This window comes from Aptenodytes forsteri, unplaced genomic scaffold (genome assembly GCF_000699145.1).
Source record: "Aptenodytes forsteri isolate BGI_AS27 unplaced genomic scaffold, ASM69914v1 Scaffold187, whole genome shotgun sequence".
Classification (NCBI taxonomy): Eukaryota; Metazoa; Chordata; class Aves; order Sphenisciformes; family Spheniscidae; genus Aptenodytes; species Aptenodytes forsteri.
Window position 1 is genome coordinate 1,346,663 of NW_008794084.1, and position 23,009 is coordinate 1,369,671.

The window sequence follows — 23,009 nt, forward strand, 5'->3', positions numbered from 1 at the left end:
CTTTCCTGGCGGGGCCCCCTCCCGGCTTCTCGCTGGCGGGGCGTGAGAAGCCGAAAAGTCCTTGACTTAGTGTAAGCACTGCTTAGCAACAACTAAAACATCAGTCTGTTAGCAACGTTGTTCTCACCCTAAATCCAACACACAGCACTGTACCAGCTACTAGGAAGACAATTAACTCTATCCCAGCCGAAACCAGGACACCGATGCCCGTCCTCCCAGGAGCTGCGATAAGGGATTCAAGTGTGCGAGTCGCTTCTAGGTGTATTAAGAAAACAGGAATTGGGGAGAGCATGGGCGGAGAAAGTAGAATAAATGGGATTTCGTAGGAGGCAGAGCTGAAAAACTAGCTTTTTGGCTGCAAAGATAAATGCCATGTTTCGGTCTGTCTCCCTGCTTCACCGGCCTGCTGGGACGTGCTCGCTGACACGGGGCCGTGTTAGCAGCTTTGGGCAGCTTCGTTTCGGGGTCAGGATTTCCCAGCGTGCCCGTTGCTTTAGCCGAGGAGGGCGGCTTTGTTGTGCAGTGCCTGGTGTAGACCGTCTCCACAGGTTCCTCTTCTGTTTTTCTAGAAATCCAGGATTTTGCACGGGAGATCGGGATTGACCCTGAGAAGGAGCCAGAGCTGATATGGCTGGCCAGGGAAGGCATCGTGGCCCCGTTACCGCCCGAGTGGAAGCCCTGGTGAGAGCTCTGTCAGCAGCTGTCCTGTTAGATTCCTGCCCGTCCCCTGCTGTCTGCTGCCCACGTAGGTGGCGGAGCAGGGTACCGGCTGGCGGGGAGGGGGTAACGCCACAACAGATGTGCTTCCTGCGGGTGGGGAAACACCGTTTTCCCTTTTCATCCTGTTGTTGCCTTGCAGCCAGGACATCACTGGTGATATCTACTACTTCAACTTTGCTAACGGCCAGTCCACGTGGGACCACCCCTGTGATGATCACTACAGAGAGCTTGTCGTTCAGGAGCGAGAGAAGCTGCTGGCGCGTGGCGGCTTGAAAAAAAAAGATAAGAAGAAGAAGAAAGAAAAGAAAGAGAAGAAAGACAAGAAGGAGAAGCAGTCACTGAAGCGACCCACCGTAAGTAGGCTCTGCTGCTTGCAGCGCTTCTGGGAGGAGCAAGAGGGCTGGGCGGAGGACGAGCGAGCGGCCGTGAGTTAGAGGGTGATCCTGTGCTGTTGCCGCTTTGGGATCGGAACAGCGATCCCCTGCCAAGGGATCCCGTCCAGCAGGGTTGCGAGTCTGATGAAAATCCGACAAGAGCGGGGTCACAAAACCCACAAAAGTTGGGAAGTTTTGGTCTAGGAGGAGAGACCTGGAGTGGGGGTGCCACAGCCCTGCGATGCCATTGCTGAGAAGGATACGGCACCAGCCGAGGGGGCTGGTGCTATTCTTAGCAGCAGATATTTGGAGTGCTGGAAAGATTTCCTTCCTTGGAGAGGACAACAAATGGTGTTTATGCGGTGTCCGTGCATGTGTCGCTGTGATACACATGCAGTGAACACGGGTTTAGATGTGTGAGGTCAGTCTGCTTTGCTGTTGGTATCTGCAAGCGTAACCAAATTCCCTTTATATCCCAAGTGATAGCAAATCATCCCTACCTTCCATTTGGCAGTGATGGGATAAATCTTCCGGGGGAAAGATGGTGCCTTGTGTTGTCGCTCGAGGCATAGACCTCTTCGACTCGGAAAGCCTCAAGCCTTCAATTTGAGCGTTTTCTTTTATATGTATACGTGTAACTTCAAGTGCTCAAAAACTTACGCACCTATTTATATATAAATTGTGTACTAAATAAGTATATATCTCTACTTTAGATAGGTAAGGGTGTATATAGCGATGTGTGATATGTCTTAGTTATTTGCTAATGTTTATCTGCTTAGGGAATGCAGCCAGGGATTCTTCCTTCAACATCCTTTTGTCAAATGCCCTCCGCCGTTCTGCCCCCCGGGCGGGAGAGTCCTGAGTCAGATCCAGATAGCCAGGTTAGAGAGGAAGGCTGCCTAGACGAAGGCAAAAGGCGACCGTCAGACGTAAGTGACTCGGGGAGGCGATTTGCGGGCACACGGCCAAACAAACTGCATCCCCTGCTCGTTTCAAAGTTCAGCAGACCGTGCCAGACCTCACCTGATGGGGAGAACATGATAGAAAAAGGCTCCTCTTTTAGCAGCTTTGACGTAGACACCCCCCAGGACCAAGATACACCTTTAGAAATGCGAGAAAAGCTTTGTCTTGACTCCTCTGACTCACAGTCTGTCGATTTAGAGGTTAGGCCACCGGTGCAACCTTTGTGTGTGTCAAAGAAGTCCTATTCACAAGACTTTAAGAAAGTCAAAACTCTACTAGAGGCCCTTGAAGACAAAATCCTACTCTCTGAGGATGAAGAGCTGAAAGAAAAGTGGAAGATGAAGGACGAGATGGGTGAGCGTGTCCATAAGCCCTGTCATCACTTCTCAGTCAGAGAGAAATCTACAGGACTGGAACGGGATGTGGAAAGAAGTCCAGGCATGTGGCAAGCCAGAGAGAAAGAGAGCTTTTACCGCGGGAACGATGAAATGACTCTTTTTGATGCCAGTCCCACAGATGACTGGGGTTTGCAGGAGGCAGCTGATGTTCCATATGCTCAGGAAGAGCTGAGATCCTACAGCAAGGCATCCGAGCGTAGAAGTAAGAGAAAAGTTCGAGATGAGGCTTTGGGTCAAGCCATCAGTCTATACAAGAGCAATGAGACCATCAGCAGACCTGAGAGAAAGGGTTTGAAGCAGATGGAAGTAGGAGCAGATATAGAAGTAGGCAGTAGCAATGACACGCTAGAGAGCCGCTCCGCAGACCCTCAAGAGATCACAGATGTACTACCCTGCTTCCAAGGGGTAGCTGCAAAGAGAGGAATCGATGTGGATCTTCATTCTGCAGTGGATCCTACATCAGAACATGTTTGTTCGTCTGCTGAAGATGGCTGGAGAAACGACGAAGAAAGTGGTTTGATATCAGAGTACGATAGCAGCGATTCAGCCAGTTCTCATAACGATAATGCACCCCAGCTACTGGGAGTGAGCCGTCGCTTCTCTCCACGCCACGAGGCTGGGAGACAGAAGGATGTGCACGCCGTTGCAGAAGAGCCTCTACCGCCTCATCCCCTCCTGGGGTCATCCCTGGCTCAGACACTAAGTCCTGCCCGGCAGTCAGAGAGGGAGTGTAGCTCCGAGGGTAGGAAACTGTGCCACAGGCTGCAGGAATGTGAGAAAGGCCTCAGCCCAGAACCTGAACGCCTTAGTCCGATGGTGGATGCTTGTGGGGAATGCGCTGCCCAGAAGCCTAATGGTGCTGGAGTACAGAGAGAAGCGGAGAGAGGGAACGGAAGGACGGGTCAAGCTCCTGGAGTGCGGGGAGAGAAGGTCGCAGCAGACTTGCGGGTTGAGTGCCAGGGGAGCAACAGCCTCCGTCCGCACACGAAAGCGGAGATGACCCAAACCGGAGGAACTGCGGGGAGGTACAGCAAAATAGAGGTTGGTGAAGGAGCAGGCGGGAAGGAGGTAGGACTCAGTCCTTTGTGAGGGCCCTTCCATTGTAAATGTTTCTGGAGAGCTGAGAGTGCAAAATCTTGCTTCTAAGCTCATTTTCAGGAGAAAACAGGCAAAAGCATCCTGTTGGAGGTCACATAAGCAGATGTGGCATTAGTTTTAGTGGTTTTCCTAAAGCTCAGGAGGTGGCTTGAAAAAGCCTTTGTTTGTGGCCTTCCTTGCACGGCAAACGCTGCACAACTGGCACCTTGTTTGAGTTTTGCAAGGACACGAAGCACCTGCTGAACTGAAAAACGGGTGATGGGCAGTAAATCAAGTGGGACGGCAACATCAAATGCAAAATCATCTTTAATTTTGGCCCTAAGACTCTTTGTCGTAAGCATACTATAGTCTTTTCCCTGGAGATCCCACGATCTAAATTGAGGGGGAATAGCTTATTCAGCTGTTTTTAGCTTAATTTTGCTTGCTGAATCTCGAGTCCCAGAGTGATTGAGTTGGTTAAGGTGATACAAGAGACCATAAGTGGCAGTCAGCTCTCCTGCGTCCACGGCCAGTACCTTGAGAAATGGACTCTCTTCCTTCTTAAATGAAAGAAAAAGGGGAAAAAGTTTAAATTAGCTTTCTCAAACAAGAGGAGGAGTATTCCCAGTGGTTACAGGCCATTGTTTTGCAGGTGGGTGCAGTACCGACTTGTCTGAGCGCAGTTTAGTCCTTGGGCCGCTGCCGTTGTGGTCTTAGGACGCGAAGATGGTCGGAGGGCTGGAGCACCTCTCCTACCAAGACAGGCTGAGAGAGTTGGGGTTGTTCAGCCTGGAGAAGAGAAGGCTCCGGGGAGACCTTCTAGCAGCCTTCCAGGACCTGAAGGGGCTCTACAAGAAAGCTGGAGAGGGACTTTTTACGAGGGCCTGTAGTGACAGGACCAGGGGGAATGGCTTTAAACTGAAAGAGGGAAGATTTAGATGAGATACAAGGAAGAAATTCTTCACTGTGAGGGCGGTGAGGCACCGGGACAGGTTGCCCAGAGAAGTCGTGGATGCCCCCTCCCTGGAAGCGTTGAAGGCCAAGTTGGGCAGACGAGGCTTTGAGCAACCCGGTCTAGTGGAAGGTGTCCCTGCCCACGGCAGGGGGGTTGGAAGTAGATGATCTTTAAGGTCCCTTCCAACCCAAACCATTCTACAGTTCTATGAAGATGGCTTACAGGTGTGATGGGGCCCATCTATAAAAGTAATTTTCTCCTTCTTCCTCTGTGAATAGCTGGAGCGTTTTGCTCTGTTTTGCCCAAACTTTTTCCCTCCGTTGCCTATAGCAGGATCCTGCCCTTCACTGGGAAGAACGTTCCGGGTTGGTTTGTCTTTGTCCATAAGTAATCGCCTCAATTTAGTAAGAACTTACCAAATCTCCCGTTCTGAAGAAAAAAAAGAACTGAAAGGTCACTGTGTGTAATGTTAACGAATTGCTTTGCTCTGCTGCTGCTGGTACCCGGCTGCGGCTCCACCAAATCGCTCGCTCAGGCTTCTAATTACCAGCGTGTGGTAGCGCTCAGTTAGCTGCTAAGAACTATGGCTATAAATATCAGATAAACTGCAGATTATCCTGAAAGTTTTAATTAGCCCGATGGAAGTGAGTTTATCTTTGCCGAAGGACAGCTGACATCCTCTGCTGCACACAGGTAGTTACCGGCCATCTGTAGGAGAGAATTAGTTAAGCCCAGACTGTGTGATTTATCCTGTTACCATTGCTGCAGCAATGACTTGGTGGAAGAAGGATCAGCGTATATTCACCTCCCTCTCCCCATCCCTCAGCGTGCGAGTGAGTTAACTCTCTTTTCAGCCTGTGATCTTGTATGGCCGCGGAGTAGAGGAGCCGTGACTTCCGAATACACACACGCTCTGCTGAAGCGACAGCGCTTGGCTGTACTGGCGTGCTACAAAGGAAACCCTGGCATACGTCTGCTTCTAGTTTAACCTGTGCAGCGTATCACAGGGTGAGACGACTTGGGTGGGGGATTCCACGAGGTCAAGCAGAACGGTCACGTTTCTGGGTGAAGGGAACGTGAGATGTCAAGCGTGCATTGCTCAGAGGCGAGGACGTTGGCTGGCTCCCAGGGCTCTTGCTGTGCTTTGAAAGGGGGAGGTCTATTCAGGAGCTTCTTAGGGACGTGCTGCAGCAGAGCTGCTTTCCGCTGCCCCTACCTTTTCCACTGGTGGGGGGCGAGGAAGCAGCCTGGATTTCGGTCTAAAGAGAGATGGTAATTGCAGCTTGTGGAGAGTAGGAGGCTTCTTGCCGTCAGAGCGGTTTCTACTTCACTCGTTTCACGCTGCGCGGAGTAGCGGGGCAAACGGAGGCGAAGCTGCCCGGTTTGCCTCGGGTGTGTGATGTTGGGTAGGAGCCTCTCCTAGAGGGTGCTGTGTGGGGGTACGTGCAGATGTGTGAGCTAGCGTGGCTCCTGTTGTTCTCTCGCTCCGGTTTTGGAGTAACGCCCGTTGATTTTTCCGAATCGCCTCACTGCTGTAAAGTAAGCCACCATATTCGGATGGGTCTTTGGAAGACAAAATGTGTGAGTGAATCAAACTGCTGTTCCTTACACGTCTCACGTGCTGGCGATTGCTGGGTGTGGGGTCTCGCAAGCAGTTTTGCAGCGGTGGTGGGCTCAGTATCGGCAGGCAGCGTTCGCACGGGGGAGCGCGGTCTCCCTTTCTGAAACAAGGAGCGTAAGCTGTGCCCCCGTGCTCTCCCGTCAGTGAGTCCCTTCTGCACGCTCCAGCCCTCAGGCACCCTGCTAGCACCCGTCCAGGCGCCCCTGGGGAACCTCGCCCCGCTGCGTGGCCTTGCGGCGTCTCCGGCCGGCATCCTTCGCGGGTCGCTGCACTCGGACGTGGGGAGCTCGCTGGACTCCAGCCTCGCGGCCAAAGGAGGAGCGCAGGTAAGGCTCCGTCTTCCCTGGGAACAGGCCCTGGACAGCGCGCCCTGCAAGAGGTCACGGGCGTGGTGGTACTTAGGAGCTTAAATGACAGTATTTGTGATCTCTTGTCGGTGGTTAAAAAACCACTTCCCTACTCTGTCTTTCACCGTATTTCTTTTCTTTTGCTATTTCTAGGGAGCCCAGCGCTAAATTTGCGGCGAGCTTTCTTCTGCTAGGTTTAGCAGCTTTAAAGAAAGAATTGTTTCAATTACTGTTGGGGGGAAAAAAGTCTGGGTTTGAACTAAATTAACTAAAAGTTCATTTTAGTAAAACTTTTGATTTGTGTCCAAATGTAATCTAATAAATAATATTTTCACTCAACTATTTGCTGAGAGTAAAAAAAAAAAAAAGAACAATTTTCTGGATGAACGCAAGACTTACAATCATGTCGAATGATTATTTATAGAATGTGACCTTTGGGTCAACAAAACAAACGTGTTAAGTGGTAACAAATTGATCTTTTAAAGGAAAACAAAACAATATATGTGCAAAACATACAAATCAACACCTTCACTGAAGGCTTTCTTCTTGCTGAGTTAAGTCTTGTCACTGGTGTTTTCAAACACTGTGTTTTATTACGGTCTTCACTGAATCAGTGTTTTGAGGCGCAGGCAGGTTTTGCGGATGTGCTTCTATAGGAGAGGAGCCTCCTCGGTGTAAGGGAAAGCGTGGCCTCATAAAGAACGCGTCGTCTCCCAGCGGGACGTGGCTCTCGCAGACCAAGGGTAGCAGCGTAGTCCTGAGCACCTTCTCGGAACTCAGCAGCTTCCCTGCTGCTGGCCGGTGTCTCGGTGGGCTTGCATCTCCCCTTTCTCTTCGGCTGTCCTCTCACTTCCCTTTCTTTTTGACTTCACAGCCTGCAGAGACCTGTAAGCCCCCCAGCCAGACCAAGAAGTTGCTGGGCTTGGTCTGCGAAGAGAAGAGTTCCTTGAACACAGCGGCCCTAGGTGAAGGGAGAAACGAAGAGGAAGAAAGCGGGAGTGAGGTAGTTTGTGCGCCTTGGCTCTTAACGCGTGTCGGTAACCGTAGTGCGTGAAGCCTCAAGGCATGGAAAACCGTGATGCTCCCCTGGTAATGGCTGATTGACCGTGGCGGTTCCATTTGACTCTGGGCCTTACTTTGTGCTGCACTTCCTCTGTGTGGTGTTTGGTCACCAAAGAGTATCTAATCCTGTTTTCTCCTTGTACTCCCTGTAAATCGACGTCTGCCACCACGTATTTCCGAAATGAATTGTTTGTAGGCTCGTTGCCTTGGCATATCGCTATGGCTCTGCTGCCTTATTTCACTGATCAGGAACCCCCCGTTCCTCCTGTGCGGCCTGTGGGACTGCAGAGGTCAGAACTCAACGCTGGCCATCTCCTTTTTCAATACCTTTAGAGTCTCCGTGGGGCAGCACGACTGTTGAAAAACCTGCACGTGGATGTCAGCGCCCTGGGAGGCAGCTTTGACTCTGAGGTAAGAATGCGGGTGATGCGAGACGGGCAGGAGAGACTGCCCGGGCAGGAGAGGAGCTGCGGCACTGCCCAGCCAGCGCCTGGGCTGGGGAGGGAGAGCGCAGGAGAGGTGCCCGAGGGACGAGGTTCGTGTGTCACTTATGAGCAGGAACAGCCCGGGGAGCAGGGCTGGGAGGAGTGTGAGGGGAGTGTATGAGAAGCCAGCTGCAGTCTGCGGGGGACAGCAGCGTGGGTGTCGAAGGCAGGTTCGTGCTTGAAGGAGAATGCCTGCGGTTTGGTAGATGGGATTTGAGGAGACAGCATCTTTGCACAGCGTGGAGCTTTGTTTCTTTCTGAATGAAGAAAGAGAGAAACTTAGAGCCATATAGGTGCGATGGGCAAGCTGGAGGTCGGCTCTTCCAAGGAACAGCCGAAAGGAGAGGGTCTCAGATCCGAGAGGTGCCACGGCGCTTGCTGTGGGAGGAAGAGGAACGGTTTGCTTCCTCATCGCTTTTTTATTTTAGTGCGTGTGGAAAGAAGGCTCATTCTCAGCTGCAGCTGCGATGGTGGCACTGGGGAGAGGAGGGGGGAACGTACTCTGGAAACGCCATTCTTGCGCTGTCACTCAGTTCCACAAGAATCTTAGAAGCTTCCATGTGGACCGCGCGTGGCCACATTTCTGTGGCAACCTAAAACCTGTTTTCTTTCTTCTTGCGCTGCTGATAAATGCCATGGCTCAGACACAGAGCGTCAGCAGCGAGTTCAGTACACGCGTGGCCTTGTGCAGACGTTTTGCTCTCCCTGCGGGTGTGGGCGCTCTGCCCGCGCTTTCTTAGCAGCGATCAGGCTTAAGATGACAAGGGCACAATGGGAAGTGCGTTGCAAGCGGCTCTGGTGATTCGGCCCGACTGTTTGCGCTGACATTAATCCTTTCTCACCGCTTTGAAAACTCTGTTCCAGTATCTGAAAGGCAAATTAACGTCTTTTAAAGCGTTTCACAGTATTTCCCTTATCCTTTTCACAGCATACGAAAATTAAGCTGTAAAGTCCTTTGCTGGAGAACCCATTCGCGGTGCTGGGCAGAAACTGCAAAGGCTTACGCTAAAGTAGATGTGAAAAAGAAAGGCCCGACTCCCCCATCTCCAAAGAGCAAGCAGCCTGGCGGGGCCCAATTCGCCACTGAAATGTTAACGTGTCCAGGAACAAAGAGCTGTCTTGGCATTTCAGTGCTGCGGCAAGGCTTCAGGAATCTGTGATGAAACGGCAATTGCCGCCCAGCAGCCGGGCTCTGTTAACCCAGATGGGCGATATCTTAGTCCTGATAAGATATTAGTGCCCCACTGGAAAATATAATTCACTTGTAGCTCCATGAGATGGCAGTAGAAAAGCGCTCCTGTGAGCGAGCCTCAGCCTGCAGCCCAAGCCGTTCTCCAGCCTCCTTACAAAAGGGCGAGGAGGAAAGGATTCGTACAGCAGGCCCCTAGAGGGGGGAAATCTAAGCAGCAATGGGGTGAAGTGGTGAAAAAAACTGGCTTCGTGTAGCCTGTGGATCAGGGTTGAGCACCTGTATTCAAAGAAAATAAGCACGTGGTTTTAGTGACTTGCTGAGACGCGAGGCTGTTGGGTGAGAGCGGAGGCTGCATCGAAGATGGCACGAGCGTCTGGGAGAGGGAGGGAGGAGAGAGGGAAAGAAATGCTACCCCCCCTCAGTGGGCTTTTCTGGGGTAAGTTAACTGGGGAAAAGGCGCTGGAAACGAAACCCGGGTCAGATGCTGGAGAGCATCTGAGGAGCGAGGTTTATGTGTAGTAGTTAGAATGTACTCTTGGAAAGAGGGCCCCTTCCAGGCACCTTGGTTGGCTTGGCTGCTCGTGGGGTTAGCTCTCACCTGAACCCCGCTTTCTTGCCTTCTGAGTTCCTGTGCTGGAGCGGTCGCTGCAGACGTGTGAGACTCTGCTCTAAAATACAAAAGGGCTTTGGGGTACCGCCGGAAGGGGCAAGAGGAGGAAAAGCTCTGGAAGCATCTCTGGGGAGATGCCTGGGGAGAGGGTCCCATGGCAGCAGAAGTGATCCCCTGACGCAGCGCTTGCAGCTTGGGAGGTTTAGTACTCTGCCTTCTGTACAGGCCGATCTCTGGGTAAACACTGGGAGTCAAGGGGGTCCTTTGTGTGGTGGGAAATTGCCGTGCAAGGCTTCTTTACCAGATGGAGATGTGTGAAAGGGAGCTGTCTCTGTAAATAAACATTGCGCAATACAGCGTGTGCGTTACTGCAGAGATGTATGTCGGAAGCAGTGCTGCTGGTTCCCAGGAAACAAAGACATCCATAAAATACCAGCGCGGGGATGGCTAGCGACAGGGGAGGAAAGGCTGCTGTGTTCATAGCCTTGCTCTCTCCCGTGCTGGGGGAGCGTGGCTGAGAACTGCCGTAGTGAGCCACGGCCGGTGGGGAGTCCTGAGCTGGGAAGAGTCTGGTAGAACAGCGAGTTCGCCGAGCTGGCCAGCAGGAAAAGCGGCAGCGGTACGGCATGCAGAGCATGAACGGTTCGATGTTCGGGAGCCTGGGCCTGTGAGCTCCTGAGCGCGGGTTGGAAAGCTGCGCAGCTGGAGAGCTTTCCAAAGCTCCAGGGGTGCCTGCAGTGGGTGATACGCAGGGCGGTGACCTGTCGCAGGCGGGTGACCCTACCAGCTTGGAAAGGTGGTGTGAGGACTTTTGCTAGTGGATGTGTTCCCCCACCCACCAGGAGGACAGCAAAGCAGAGGAGGAAAACCGCGGCAGCCGGTTAGCTGATGTCGCTGAAGCTGATCTCCAGCACCGAAGGAGTCCTGCGGAGGAAGCTGGCAGCCTGAGAGAGGTGATGAGTGGCTCTGACGTCACGGTCCTGCTTGCATGATGCCGCTGAAGCTTTGCATGCAGTAGGCAGCTTCTGGTGTTGTGGTGCGGATCTGATAGTTGCTTGGTTTGTTTCTTTTACTGGTTAAAGTATTACGTGCACGGAGAGAGGCGTAAACTTAAAAACCACGGGCAAATGCTACCCAGATGAGGTCTGGCAAGCCTAACCCTCTCTCTGTACTGCTGCGCCTGAGAACAGCCCAAAATCAGTGAGCAAGGGGGGAGCACATCACCTTGCAAAGTCCTTCTGTATGCAGCATGAGATTTCTTTTTCCTCTTTTCTTCCCTTTTAAAGGTAGAAAGAACGTGAATTTTTTTTGTTGCGCTATCTCACTTTCAACCTGTTAAAGCCCGAAGAGGGGGCATAGTCATCCCGTTTCCTGGGATGAGTAGGATTCCGTTTCGGTGGCTGCTGCTCATACTGACTGCTCGTCTCCGGGTCAGATGCCTTTCCAAAACCTGGTCCCATCGGTATCGATGTGCTTTTCTCCAGACTTAGGCTGATCACTGGAAGTAATGATTTGACAGGCAGCAATTTCACATCAGTTAGTGTCACTCAGCTGCAGGTAAAACGTGTTACAGCTTGTGAAAAGGTCAGGTAAAGCCAGTTATAACCTGACTGACTTGTCCTAGCTCCGAAATCCGTAGAAAACCCATCGTCCGTTTTTGCACGAGGAAAACCTCCCTCCTCCTCCACCTGTGTGTCTGACTGGCATAGTTCCCTTTTCTGGAGGGTTGCATTTGTGGGCGTTAAGGTGTAATGTTAACAAAAGTTTTGTCTGTATCTGTCCTTAAAATAGGATTCCACCAGCTAAAGAAATTATTCTGGGATATTCTAGTGACGGAGGTAAACTGGCCTGGAGAGAAATCTTTTTGTGTGCACCGTGTTACTGGATACATTGGTATATTCTGTAGCGGGGTCTGTGCCCCTCGAAGGGGAAATACCCGTGTACCACTTTGAAGCGTAAGAATCCTGATTGGTGTCATTTGGCATATCTGTTCTTGGGCACGGTCAGATGTCCTGCGGAGAGGTCCTCAGGAAAACTCTAAAACGAGCCCGTCCAAAAGGGAGCACAGCTAGCGACCGGTCTTTCCAGACACCCTCATCCCCAGATAAAAGGAAGCGTAAGGAGGACTCCTCCGCTGGAGTAACACTAAAGAAGTGCCTCTCGCACGCGCTTTTCGGGGGTGCTGGAATAAAGATGTTATCAAGGCCTTTGCAGAGCCTCGTGTGGCTGGCTAGTGATTCAGTGGCGTGTTTGTGAACCTCTGCTAACCAGGCACCGAAGTGGAAAGGGGCCATAAGCTTTCATTTATTACTCGGTGGATGGCAGGTGAGGCTCTGAAAGGCAGGTTTTTTTGGAAAGTACCCAGCGATTTGGTTTCTCTGTCCTCCTCTCTAGCCTGATGGATGGCGCTCTCAGCCCTGAGAAGGTCTCTCAGACAAATGACGTGCTAGGAGACGTTCCTTCCGTTTGCCGCAGCTCCGGGTTGAAAGCTGACAGCGTTCCAGTTGCACTTTGATAAAAATGCGTCGTTAAAATATGCGGTCTGTGTATGGTACACGCTGTACACAGGATGCAGCTAATGTTTGACAAGATACCACAGCATTAATAAAACAGCGAGAAAGTAGGACGTGCTAGCAGTTTTGTTTGCATACTGATGAGGGAACCTTCTCCTGCTTCCTCCTGGCTATCGCGCTTTTTATTGTGAGCTTTGTGGGCCTCCCCACTGCTGGGAGAGGCAGTCGAACCTTTGGGTGACTAAGTTTTAATTGGGGATTGCTTTTTCCCAAGGCCGGCGGGTTCTGCCATTTCTCAGTCTAGTGTGTTAGCTAGTCACGGTCTGGCTCTGAGCTCAGAGCGGAGGCTTAAATCAGTGCCTGCCCTCAGGTTTGTCCCGCCGGAAGGTGGGAGGATTGCATCCTGCCTGCTCTTCTCTGCTTATAATTTCAGGCAGAAGTTAAATGTCCAGTAGTAGTCTTTTGCAAATTCCCATCCCTCACTGAACAGGTTCAATGCGGAAGCATAAATGGGCATAGTGCAGAGCACGCAGGGTGCTCCCAGGGGTCGACGGTTCCTGCAGCAGCCGCTGCTGACTCTTGTCCGCTGAGACCCTGTGAGTTAAAAAGCAACAGATTGAAAAACCAAAAGTCTGAGCCCAGGAAATGAGTGTGTGTTGTCTTAATGAAGTTCCCTGTCTTTGAAAGGGACCGTATGAAAAGAAACCAGACTGGTCTCGAAGTCACCCAAAGCTTTGCGATTTTGCTTCCTGCTGTAGGAGAACCCGTGCTATTTCTGACCCCCGCATCCTCCCGGAGAGGAGGTAAAGAATGTTGTAGCTCTAATTGTGTTTGACTTGCTGCCTAGAAGGAGTCTTTAAAATCAAGACACGCTGAAGAAGGGCGAGAGTCTTCCTTGGATTCTGACGCTGCGTGCCCTCCGACTCCAGTTCCAGTCCTTCCCGGAGATGCTGACAGTAGCCTGTCTGGCCAGAACAAGGAGGAGTCCGATGGGAAACTCGCTGGGAATGAAATACTGGGCAAGGGAGATGCTGAGGTGGAAGGTGACATCTCCGCAGCTGATGAGCTGCCACGGTCTCCGGGGGAGAGGAGCGCAGCAGGGACAGAGGTGCCCGGCGGTCCTGGGCAACCTCGAGTTGCGTCTCCAGCTGCTGAAGCTGCTGAGGCAGATCAGCTGGCGAGCCTGGCTGCCACTGTCGACACCGTGTCTGTTGATGAAAAGATAGTGAACGAAATGAGGGAAGAAGCGGCAGCTGATCTGAAAACAGACAGCAGGCTGGATGCTGGCAAAGTAAGAGACCTGCCTGCATGGGTTGGGTTTGGTGCGGAAGCTGCTGTGGCTGTTCCCGTTGCTTTGTAAGGCCCTGATTCAGGAAAGCTCTTCGAGCACTTACTCGTTTTCTGTTAAGTCGGCGTAAGCGCTTTCCTAGTCAGCAGGGTGTTCCTGGGGGGGCACAAGTGCTCTGAACTCCCAGATCGGCATCTTTTTTGGTACGGAGCTAGGAACTCATTCTTGTATGCATACGCAAAGGGCTGTCCAAAGCAACCGAGAGGCAAACACCCTGAACCGTGACGCGTGTTTCGAGTCTTGGAGGAGAAATGAGTCTCAGCTTTCAGTGCTGCCATCTGTACTAAGCAAGCAGGTTTCGTAATGAAGCTCACACCAAGCCCAGCTGTCCGTGCTGCTTTGTTTCTCTCCTTCTGTTGTTTCTCTCAGCTTACGCAGAGATGGGGCAAAAGTGTAAAGTGAGCTGCCAGCTGCGATATTCGCAGCTCTGCGGAAGGGTGTGACAGGGAGGCGCGAGGTCGGAGTGGGGAAGGACGGCACCTCGGGGCTGGCTCCAGAGCCGTAGCTCGAGTCCGTCGAGCATAGTACCTTCCAGTCTGCCCGCTGCTTTTCTAGCGCGCTCTGGGAGGAGAGCCGGCAAGCAGCTGACCGCACTCAGCTGACCCAGGGTATTTGACTGTGCAGTCTCTGGCGGGAGAAGAACCACTCAGTGTCACAAGGTGCAGATGGGTTAATGGCCTGGCCCCTGCAACTGGGGTGCCAGACAGCCGCACGCTACCCACTCTTACTCAGTGTCTTCCAGAAACGTTAGCAATATGAGATCCGAAAAACTCTCCCTTTCCAATCTAGCTTCCTTCCTGCTGATCCTGATTTTTCTAGTTCCGTTGATGTGTCACGACTTTAAGAAACGAGGAGCTATAAAACTGAGCCTGGAAAACATGCTCTGTCCTGAAGAGCTTAAAGGTGAAAGCTTTGCTTTTACGAACACTCACCTGCATGCTTGCTTGATGCATCTGGGTAGTTCTGCTGAAGTCGGCAGGGCTACATGGGTGTTCACGTTGAACGGTTACGTATTGTTTCACGATGGCTGGGAACACAGGAGTCCTCGCTGCGGTTGGGCATGGCGAGGTGTACTTTAAAGTCCTTTCAAGACCATGGTACTGTTCCGTGCGGCCTTGCCCATTTGGGGAGTTCTCGGAGCTGCAGAGATCCTCGCAGAAGGAGCAGAGGACAGTAAGCAAGCGCCCTTTATCAGGGATACGTGAAGAGCACTTCTCTGCCCTCCCCAGTCCCATCTCCTGCCCTCCTTCCCCAGTCCTTTACCTCTGTGAAGTGGTGTTTTGTGCTTGTCTTGTGCGTCACACCCTTAGTGTCTTTCCTGTGACATTCAATCACCTTTGCTTCCCTACGTTAGAGAGGCCAGACTTGTCTTCCCAGTATCAGTTGTCGTCTTGTTGGAAATGCCTAGGTGAAGCTGCAGGGGTGAGGCACGTACAGGCTGTAATGCATATCTCCTCTCAGCTTTCGAAGGCATCCGAGACCAGCGACTGCGCGGAGGACTTGCAAGTTTCTAACCGCTCGGACCGTGAGCTGATTCAGCCTATGGTGAGTCACTAAAAGCTCCTCGTCCCTTGGGTGCGGGCTTCCTCTTCCTCTGGGAACGTGCAGCCAGTTAACGCTGTGCCCACCTCTTGCAGTCTGACTGCCCGGCTCCTTAACGGCTGAGCAATGACCTTACAGCTGTGGCACAGGCCAGCAACGTCATCCTGCGCTTAGCAGGTTCTGTCTGTGGGTGAGGTAATATCCCTGGAAAAGTAGGTCACTTAGAGCTGGGACTGTACTCGGATAATTGCAAAAAGGAAAAATAATAAGCAATGTAAAAATTATGCTTTAAGGGGCTCAGCAGCTTTTTCTAAGGGGAGTCTGTATGGCCGGGAGACCTGGCTCCTGAAGGTCCCAGAGGGAGAACGCGCAGGAGGGTAGCCCGGAGATGGCGGGGGGAGATGCCCGTCAGCATCTCTTCAGCTCCACGGGAAAATGCCATTGCCATCTGCCAGTGGGAGCAGGGGCAGCATGGCCAGCAAATGGCTGAGAATATCGTTATTTATCGGTGTTAGTACCAGCCTGCGTGTTGGCAAGTGGCTGCCGCCTCAGACAATACCTTTTGTGGTGCTCGCTTGTGGGCATGTGTGCGCACAGACACACGCGCTCCGCGTGCGCAGCCAAGTGCGAGGACCCCCAGAGACTCTGCCAGGAGGGAGAAATATCTCGGAGAATGAATAGCTTGTGAGCGACTCGCAGGAGCTGACTTTTAGGAAGAATCTCGGCAAGTCTGCAGCAGTATCAGAAACGAGAGCAGTAGAGGCTGGGGAAGATCTGCTGCTTGCTTTGGACGTACCATGTGTCACCCCTGCCTGCTGTGGTCGGTGGCATGGAAGCGTGCTCTGGTAGCGTGACAGAGCTTACCGCCCCGCGGTCCCTCTGTGGCATTGCAGTCCCCTGGCCTCACGGGGAGAGATTCCTTGGGGACCGTCAGTGAAGGGAGCCTCTGCGCTGCGCGTTCCCAGCGGCCGAGCCCGTAGAGAATCCTGATTTACTGAGAGCCCCCGTCTGCCGTCGTCCCAGCAGGCAGGTCTGCGTAAACCACCTTGCCTGCCTGTGCCTCTGCACCTTGGGAAAGACAGAAAACCCACCTCGCTGCTGGTCAAGCCACTAACAGAGCCATCTGCCTGTCTGCAGCACAGATACGACCTATGCTTGGACGCGGGCCTGAGTCTTTGTGTAGCCATCTCCTATGTCCTGTAAACCTTTCTAACTGTTCAAATATCTAGTGCTACAAAAGGCTTGCTGTCAGTGGGATGGCGAGTGTGGATTCCAAGCTGTGTTAGGATTTTGCTCTAATCTGTCAGGATCTCTGGTAAAACCTGCGCGTGCTCAGCAGACACTGATCCTTTCCTGCTTTCTTCTTTAGGACTTGGGTTTCCAGAGTCGGCTTTCTGAGCAGGTCCTGGACGCGGGGGTTCTGTCTCCTGTTCTGGACGGCCCCACGTGCAAGGTAGGTGCTGTATCTGTGATCGGGGACCGGCCTGTGAATAGGCAGGGTAAAATGCTGTACTGTGGCGCGCTAATCGCGGGATGATGGTATTGGCATAAAGGCTCTGCAGAGGCAAACAGAAGTGACGTGTTAAGTGCCCTGCCTATGGCAGGGCAGGGATTAGAGCAGCACTACGAGTGCATTGTTGTTTTCTGCAGAGGTGAGGTGCAGGTAGCTACACAAAGAACATACTCTTTGAGTAGAGGTGGCTTCTGAGGGGTGCGTGCGTGCGGGCTCACACGTGTGCTTTCCCTGCCCCAATACAGGTGTAGATAAATGGCTTTCCTGGGGAACGGTGGCAAGCAGAGTCTGTTTTACTTTTTTCTTTTGTGAGTATATTTGTCCTTTTCTTTCTCTTAAGCAGATGGAAAGGATTTGTGTAACAGAACACGATAGCGTAAATGGGAGGAAAAGGAGGTTAACTCCCTCTGATGGATTTTGGTATAGGGAAGCTTATTTTTAAGCATTCGGTCGTCTTGCCTGCTTGCGTGTAGGGGGTAAAATAGGCTCCTTGCAGCGGGTCTGTGGCCTATGAGGGAGCGTACGTAAGCATGCCCACGTCTGCGCTTCCTGCATCGTGTTAGCCCGGGATGCAGCTGTGATCGGGCGGTTCTGACTGAAGAAGATTGCTGTGCGTCTTGAGGTTTTATCCTTGTCTTCTCAGCACGTTACCCAGTTGGCTTCCTCAGCCCCACGTTCCTACTGAGCCCTCGCAGGTACCCCTCTCCCGCACCACCTCGGCTCATCAGCGTGTTGGCTGGAAGAGCGTGCCGCACAGCGAGGCGGAGGGTCAGGCTCCAGCTGGGGTTACTCAGCCTTGCTCTGATTGTAAGTGAGTTGATCGGCTGCGCTGGAGGAGACCTTGAGTGGAAAACTCACCACCTGTCCAGCAGAGAGGAGCAATCCAGTCTGTAAGGTTGCGTCTGGAGAATACACCTGTCCTCTTGTGCCTAATAATGAGCATAATCAGATGCGAAGGGAAAACAAAACACACGCCTGCCGCGTTCTCCCCCTCTCCCTCTTGCTGCAGCACAATCACCGTGCATACAAATGTCTTGTTGGAGCAGCCACGTTTTGAGTTTATTACAGCCCTGTCTTGAGGAGAAGTGGCTTTGAAATGGTGCTCCCTGCAGAACTGCAGCTGCTCTTCTGTGTCAGCAGACAGAGGCCAGTCTGAAATGAGACTCTGGCTTGTAGGAATGGCTTTACCTCCACGTAGTGAGCTTGCCTCGCTCTGGATATATTGGCAAAATTTTCTGTTTTTTTTAAAAAAAAAAAAAAAAAAAGGAGCCCACCTCTGTCAGCTACGTGAGCACAGTATTGGAGGGTGTTGGTTAGCGTCTTTTGGCAGGCGCCGTGGTAGCTTGCAGAGGCCGCGTGGGCTGCCTCCTGCTAGACCCGGCTTCTCTGCTGGCAGTGGGGAGGCTGCTCCCTTCACCCTTCACTTAACAGGCGTTTAAAGTGCTGGCATCCTGCTTTGCTGGCACTGCTGCTGCGCTGAGGGTGACGGCGGCGAGGAGCTGGAAGCAGGCATGCGATCTAAGCTGATGCGTGCTGGAGATGGTGGAGATCCTCCTGCCGGGGTTCCTTGGGAACTGTGCTGCGCGGAGGGAGGAGACGGCCCATTACCTGGCGTCCTGCTTCCCTGCGGCCACAAGACTGGCTTCGTGTTGTGAGCGTGTGAGGTTTCCTCTGTGGGATGCAGCCTGGCGTTTAAGCAGGACAGAACGCGAAGCTGCTTGCAGTGCTGGGACTGCCGAGGATGCTGAGGCAACAGGAGGGGCAAGGCTCTACGGTAATTTCACAGACGAGGCTTAAAACCAGCCCTTGTTCCCTGCAGGCAGGCGCTGTCTTCGCCTTCTCGGATGTGTCCAGAGATTCCTGCAGCCCGTGATTTCTGGGGCGGGAGTGCCCTCCTGGGAAGGCGTGTTGGGCCGGAGTGCAGCACTGGGCCCAGGTGTGGGCTCGGCAGCACTACCCTGTGACTGGTTATCCCTGTTCCCAGGAAGACCTCGTTCTCCGTTTGTCTGGCTTCTTCCCTTTCACAGGCAGCGGTGACAGAGCCCGTTTTGAGCCAGGAAGCACTCGCCGAGCTCCTCGGTTCTCGGGGATTGAAGTCATTATTTATGCTGGGGCAGGAGGGAGGCTGGGAGGGGGAGCTGCCTGGGAGAGCTCTGACCAGGCTGATGTGATGGCGGGTGACAGCACTTGCAGGGAATCCTTCTGCCGTTTGCTCCACTGAACATTTGCATAAATTACTGCTGTTTTAATTCTGTGTTATTTTGGCCCTGCTCCACAGTACGCTCCCGCATGGCAAGGGCTGAGCTCACCCGCCGTTTCTGTGGCCCCCAAGAGTTTATGAGTGGGCTACTCCTCTGGGGAGCAGAAACCTCAGCGAGGAGGATCAGCCCTTTCTCACGCAGGGCTGACAGCTTGAAGAGGGAAGCTCTTCCCCTCCCCAGGTGAACTGCGCAGTGCATGTTTGCGTGTGCCTGCTGCAGGGACAGAGGTGCCTGGTAGCTGGCAGGTGGGAGAAGGAGCAGCTGACTATTCCGCATTCAAGTATTTGCTGTTCGTATTTCAAGTATTTACAATGTCATAAATAAGCCAACTGAAGTTGCTCAGAGTGTGTTACCGAGGGGGCTGGCTTCCTTAGCAGCACCCAAACTGACGTGTTCTGGAGTGAGCAGCCAGAAATCCCTGGGTAGGCGCGACTGCGGGTATGCTGCTCATCACGATCCGCCTGAGAAGCAGGATGCGAGGCAGGACTGAGTCCTGTTGCGATTCCAGTGACAGCCAATGTGTCTGTCCATTTGCTTTGCGGCCACAGCACACTATTTCACTTTCGTGCGCGTGACATTTCTGTTTGTTTTAGGAGATGTTTTTTTGCCCTCCGCTTTTCAGGGAGTTTAGTGTCGCTTGGATATCCAAGACGATCTTCAGGAAAAAAAACCCCAACCTGTGTCCAGAGTGCTGACCGCGGGCAGGGAGTTCATCTTCTGTACTGAAAAAGCAAACCCCAGCCCATAACCTAGCACAACCTGGAGAGCTGAGCTCCCAGGCCTCTCAATTCCGCGCGGCCAATGTGTCTGTCCATTTGCTTTGCGGCCACAGCACACTATTTCACTTTCGTGCGCGTGACATTTCTGTTTGTTTTAGGAGATGTTTTTTTGCCCTCCGCTTTTCAGGGAGTTTAGTGTCGCTTGGATATCCAAGACGATCTTCAGGAAAAAAAACCCCAACCTGTGTCCAGAGTGCTGACCGCGGGCAGGGAGTTCATCTTCTGTACTGAAAAAGCAAACCCCAGCCCATAACCTAGCACAACCTGGAGAGCTGAGCTCCCAGGCCTCTCAGTTGCGCCGCCGGAACCGTTCCTGCAAGGCGTTCCTGTGATGTTTTGAGACCCTTGCTTACCTGCCGGAGAGGAGGCTGGCACATTCGGCTGGGCGTTCTGGGGCAGCCTGTGGGTGCTGTTTGTCCAGCGCTGATGTGCTGGACCAGGGCGGCGCTGCCCTTCGGCAGAACCACTGCAAGGTCCTGAGAGGCTTTGATGGTGAAGGAGCCAGCAAACTCCACACTGTTTGCTTTTACCTGCAGGCCCAGGAGCTGGGAGAAGAGGAAAAAGACCAAAGCAAAGCCAGTATAGAGGAAGAGCAAAGCAAAAGAACAAAAGCTGCTGAGAGGTATGGTACAAACAGTCAGAGCAACAAAGGAGGTGTAGAGAGCTCTAGCTCCGGATGACTTTCCTGTCTCGTCCGCCCCTGCTCTGCTCTGGCCACTGTAACCTGTACAGGCGTCCCCTGTAGAACACCCTGAGATGCTCCAGCTTCTCACAGGGTCTTTCCCACTAAACCTCTCGCTTCTCCTGCCGCCTCCTTAGTACTGTCTCAGCAGATTCCGGCTTTGTTTCAGCTTCTGGCTGGGTAGGCAGCAAAACCGCCTGCCTCTCATTTCCTCGTGACTGCTGCAGATGTGGAGCTGGCTTCTGTTTCCCTTACAGCTGTCTGACTTTTCTCTAAGGCTCCGAAAGTCGTGCTCTTGCCAAGATGGTCTGAACCTGTTAACATTGTGTGTTGCGCCCTGTGGCGTTTAACCACGGAAGACTTAGCCACTGGCCCTTGCCCGACGGCAGAGCTTTCTGGTTCTGAGGCAGCCCCCGGTCTCGGTCAGCGCTGGTCCTGCTGGGCTGCCAGCCCTTCACCGGGCAGAGCCTGTAGCTGAAGGCTCCCAGGGCCGGCCTGGTGCCTGTTACTGGTGGCGGGAGGGTCCAGCTGCAGTGTGAAGGGTTCTCTTCCACTTCCTCCCATAGAGGTGGCCTGGAGCAAGTCACTGGTTGACCAGGTGTAAGCGTTAAGCCGTTTTATATCCTGGTATGTGGACAGCTCACTCGAGTGCACCAGCTGTGCCCAAGAGCAGTGCTGGTTTCCAGACCCTTAGTTACTGCGGGGACTAGACTGTCGAGGGGAGCTATTTTCAGCCTGTTCGTGGCAACTTGTTTAAAACAGTTGCCACGCTGTGCTGAGCAGTGAGCTCCGTGCTCTCTCGAGCCCGTCCCCTCCCTCTTTGAGAGCTGCAGCATGTGGCATTTATAGATGAATCGTGTCAAAACTCTTAGCCTCCGCACAGAGTTACATATACTCTGGGGCACTGGGAACCAAGAAGCTGTTGCCTGTGCCAGGAAAAGTTGTGAACAGAAGCAGCTGCGGTCCATCTTAATGACTGGCTGCACGCACTTGGCATTTGCAGCCTTGTTCTTGGAGGAGCTGGTCACGTGAAGGTCCCCAAAAACGTGTTCTGCCCGCGGGAGTTGTCCCCTTATCACTTGGTACCTGCTTCCCAGCTGTGCATACTCCCCTTCTCTCTGCCTGTAAAGCTAGCTCGTGCTTGCCTTGTCTCTCTTCTCTGTACTTCCAAGATGAAGTAGGGCTGTAGATGTAAACATGCCTGCCAACATTTCCATCTGTAATTGGGACAACAGTGAGAGTATTGCTGATAGGGCTGACTTATCTTGGGGAAATTCTCCAAGGACTTGGAAAGGGAGGGGGAATAGTCCAGGGAAAGGATTCGGCATTTTGAGACTGACACCCATCAAATCCTCAGCCGCCTGTTAGCCTGGCAGGGCTTGAGGTGGTGGGAAGGGTTTGGAGCTTTGCTGTGCCTTTGGTCCCGTTGGCAGGCATGGCTTGGTGCCCATCTACGTCAGCTGCCCGTCCCGTCTTCCCTCTTGTCTTGTCCGCCTGCAGCAGCCACTAGCATCTGATCTGTGCTAATCTGGTCTTCCGTTACCTTTTTTGTGCCGCAAAGCGAGAGGGATCAAAGTGCTTGTGAAACATCAGAAGAGCAGTGTTTTGCTTTAGAAAATCCCAATCGGGAGGAGGCCGTGGCCCAGGAGCCGGAGGAGGGATTGCTGGATAGCCTAATCAATCCGGAGGAGCTTGCTGCCCCGCAGAAAGCGTAAGGGCTTCGGTTAAGTCCCCGGTGTTGTAAGCATAACAGCTTTTGTCCTTCTGTTCCCCTTTGTGGTGTTTGAAGCTAGCGTGTGAAGTCGGCGCACGAGGAGATGCGGTTTGGTGGGCACAGCGGAGCTCGAACATCTCCGTATGCAAATCCAAGCAGCTGTTTCACTGGCGAGAGTGCCAAGTGAACAGTCTGTACCGGGGAGGGTGAGAACAGCAGCTCAGCCCTTGGGGTCTGTGGCACAGGACTCCGTGGTACGGAGAAAGAGCTGTTTGCGTTGTACTTGGAAAAGCCTCCTTCTTACCAGTGTCGCTAACAAGGCTGTAAGCGTTCGCCCTCCTTTGATAAACGCTTTCGCACAGACTCCCGAGTTCGCTTGCTGAGTGGTGCTGAGACTGGGGGGGGCGGGGGGCAACAAAACCCCCACGGATCACCCCGGTCTTACTGGGAACATTGGTTGCTTTGAGATCGGGGGGGGCAGGGGGCAACAAAACCCCCACAGATCACCCCGCTCTTACTGGGAACATTGGTTGCTTTGAGATAATAAGGTCAGGGCGCAGGATGGTAGAGCTCAGGTTCCCCGCAAAAGCCAGCGGTCTGTTGCTGTGCTAAAGCGATGGTCTCTGCAGATACGTACCTGCAGTTCCACTGCGATAGAAGATCTCGGTCGAAGCGATTGTGCTGACTTTGCTTTCTGTGTCAAACGACAGAGCGGCAGATGCGACTGGAGAAAATAGGCAGCGCGTCTTTCAGGACAAAGTGGTGGAGGAGCAGTCTTTGATGTGGAGACCAGCACAGTATCTCCCTTTTTCTATTAGGAATTGTGTTGAGTTGCGCAAGTGTGTGTGTGTGT

General features: G+C 52.8%; 1 protein-coding gene across 1 annotated transcript in view; it reads left to right on the forward strand.

Moving 5' to 3' along the window:
* CEP164 (centrosomal protein 164) overlaps window positions 1-23,009 on the forward strand; it is a 40,188-nt gene that overhangs the window by 405 nt on the left and 16,774 nt on the right. Inside the window, exons 2-11 of the mRNA XM_019470531.1 lie at window positions 570-681; window positions 860-1,073; window positions 6,276-6,434; window positions 7,330-7,458; window positions 7,851-7,928; window positions 10,647-10,757; window positions 13,168-13,608; window positions 15,127-15,210; window positions 16,577-16,660; window positions 20,297-20,382. Of these exons, the coding sequence (XP_019326076.1) occupies window positions 570-681; window positions 860-1,073; window positions 6,276-6,434; window positions 7,330-7,458; window positions 7,851-7,928; window positions 10,647-10,757; window positions 13,168-13,608; window positions 15,127-15,210; window positions 16,577-16,660; window positions 20,297-20,382 (1,498 nt within the window). The remainder of the gene's footprint in view (window positions 1-569; window positions 682-859; window positions 1,074-6,275; window positions 6,435-7,329; window positions 7,459-7,850; window positions 7,929-10,646; window positions 10,758-13,167; window positions 13,609-15,126; window positions 15,211-16,576; window positions 16,661-20,296; window positions 20,383-23,009) is intronic.